At 52.8% G+C, this 1,514-nt stretch overlaps 1 protein-coding gene across 2 annotated transcripts in view; it reads right to left on the bottom strand.

Annotated features, from left to right (window-relative positions):
- Nucleotides 1-679, bottom strand: part of LOC104998426 (survival motor neuron protein) — a 32,608-nt gene extending 31,929 nt beyond the window's left edge. For both annotated transcript variants that reach the window (XM_010853575.1, XM_010853576.1), the window contains exon 1: nt 565-679. In XM_010853575.1, the coding sequence (XP_010851877.1) occupies nt 565-639 (75 nt within the window). In that variant the 5' untranslated portion in view covers nt 640-679. The remainder of the gene's footprint in view (nt 1-564) is intronic.
- Nucleotides 680-1,514: the final 835 nt, after the last annotated feature.

The following is a 1,514-nucleotide window of genomic DNA, read 5'->3' as shown; positions in this document are numbered from 1 at the left end:
TGGAGTTGGGTGCCATATCCCAATACAAAAGTTAAAAAAAAAAATATTTTTTTAAAGAATGAGTTCAAATCTTACCCCCTTATGAACCTGCTCTACGTGTAGTCTTCCCTATCTTAGTAAAAGGCAACTTAATCTTTTTAGTTCTTCAGAACAATCTTGGAGTTATCCTTCACTTTCCTCTCACGCGTCTATTATTGTATCCACGTGCACAACCTGTTGCCTCCGATTTCAAAATATATCCAGAATCCAAGTGATTTTGCTCTTCACGGCTTAACAATTGGATCATTTCAATAAACACCTAACTAGTTTCCCTGCTTCGCCCTGGCCTGTCCCCACACAGGTCCCACCCTCTCTCAGAGCTAGGGGGTGGACAGCCAAGGGACAGTCAAGTGGCGGCAGCGCTCAAAGTCATTACGGAGCCCAAACTGGGCGAAGAAGGAGCTTGAGGCTGAGGCTCCAAGGTGGGAAAGATGTAGAAACATGCGGATCACGGCCGCGCAGTGAGCAGACCGGCCGGGGAAGGAGCGCGGGGGTCGGTGGGCGACAGCGGGGCCTCAACCTCACCTCGCCAGCGCCGCGCCGGAACAGTACCGAGTCCTCTGGCTCCGGGAAGCCGCCGCCGCCTCCGCCCATCGCCATGGCTAGCCTGCCGCCGGGGGCGCGGCGTGGGTTCCGTCCCTCGGCGAGTGACGACTTCCGCCGCCCGGCCTCTGGGACCGGAAGAGCATGGCGGCCGGAGGCTGCCGGCCGGCGTCCGGGGTGCCCCGCGTGCTCTCCGCCCGCGGGCGCCACCTGCCTCCGTCGGCTTCCGTCGGGCGCGTTGGTGTGCCCTCTCTGTATCCTTTAAGTTCTTTGATCTCACTCTTTCGTCTGCTCGTGGAATGTTTCGACCCGTTTTTTGTTTTAAACAATAAATCCTCTTAGAAAAATGGTGTTCGTTGCAGGTCACTTAGAAAATATGGGTAAGCAAGAAGTAAAAGTTGGTCCATTGTTAACCGATAATTATATAGCTGCCATTTTTTTAAAAAGTGCTTTTAAGACATTCATGTACTTGTGCTAAGTTGCTTCAGCCGTGTCCGACTTTGTGTGACCCTATGGACTGTAGTCCACCAGGCTCCTCTGTCCATGGGATTCTCCAGACTGCAGGGGGTTGCCATTTCCTCCTGCAGGAGATGGTCCCCATCCAGGGATTGAATCTGCATCTCTTGCAGTCTTCTACATTGGCAAGGATGGAAGAATGTGTGGGTCCTCAGTCATGTCCAGCTCTTTCCGACCCTATGGACTGTGGCCCGCCAGACTCCTCTGTCCATGGGGATTCTCCAGGCAAGAATACTGGAGTGGGTTGCCGTGCCCGCCACCAAGGGATCTTCGCAAGCCAGGGAACGAACCCACATCTCTTGCGTTTCTTCCATTAGCAGGCAGGTTCTTTACCACTAGCGCCACCTGGGAAGCCCCTTTATGTACTTATGTTCACAACAATCTTTTGAATTAGGGGCTGTTATTACCATTTAATC

This window comes from Bison bison, unplaced genomic scaffold (genome assembly GCF_000754665.1).
Source record: "Bison bison bison isolate TAMUID 2011002044 unplaced genomic scaffold, Bison_UMD1.0 scf7180017864329, whole genome shotgun sequence".
NCBI lineage: Eukaryota > Metazoa > Chordata > Mammalia > Artiodactyla > Bovidae > Bison > Bison bison.
This window is presented reverse-complemented; position numbering and strand designations above follow the sequence as displayed.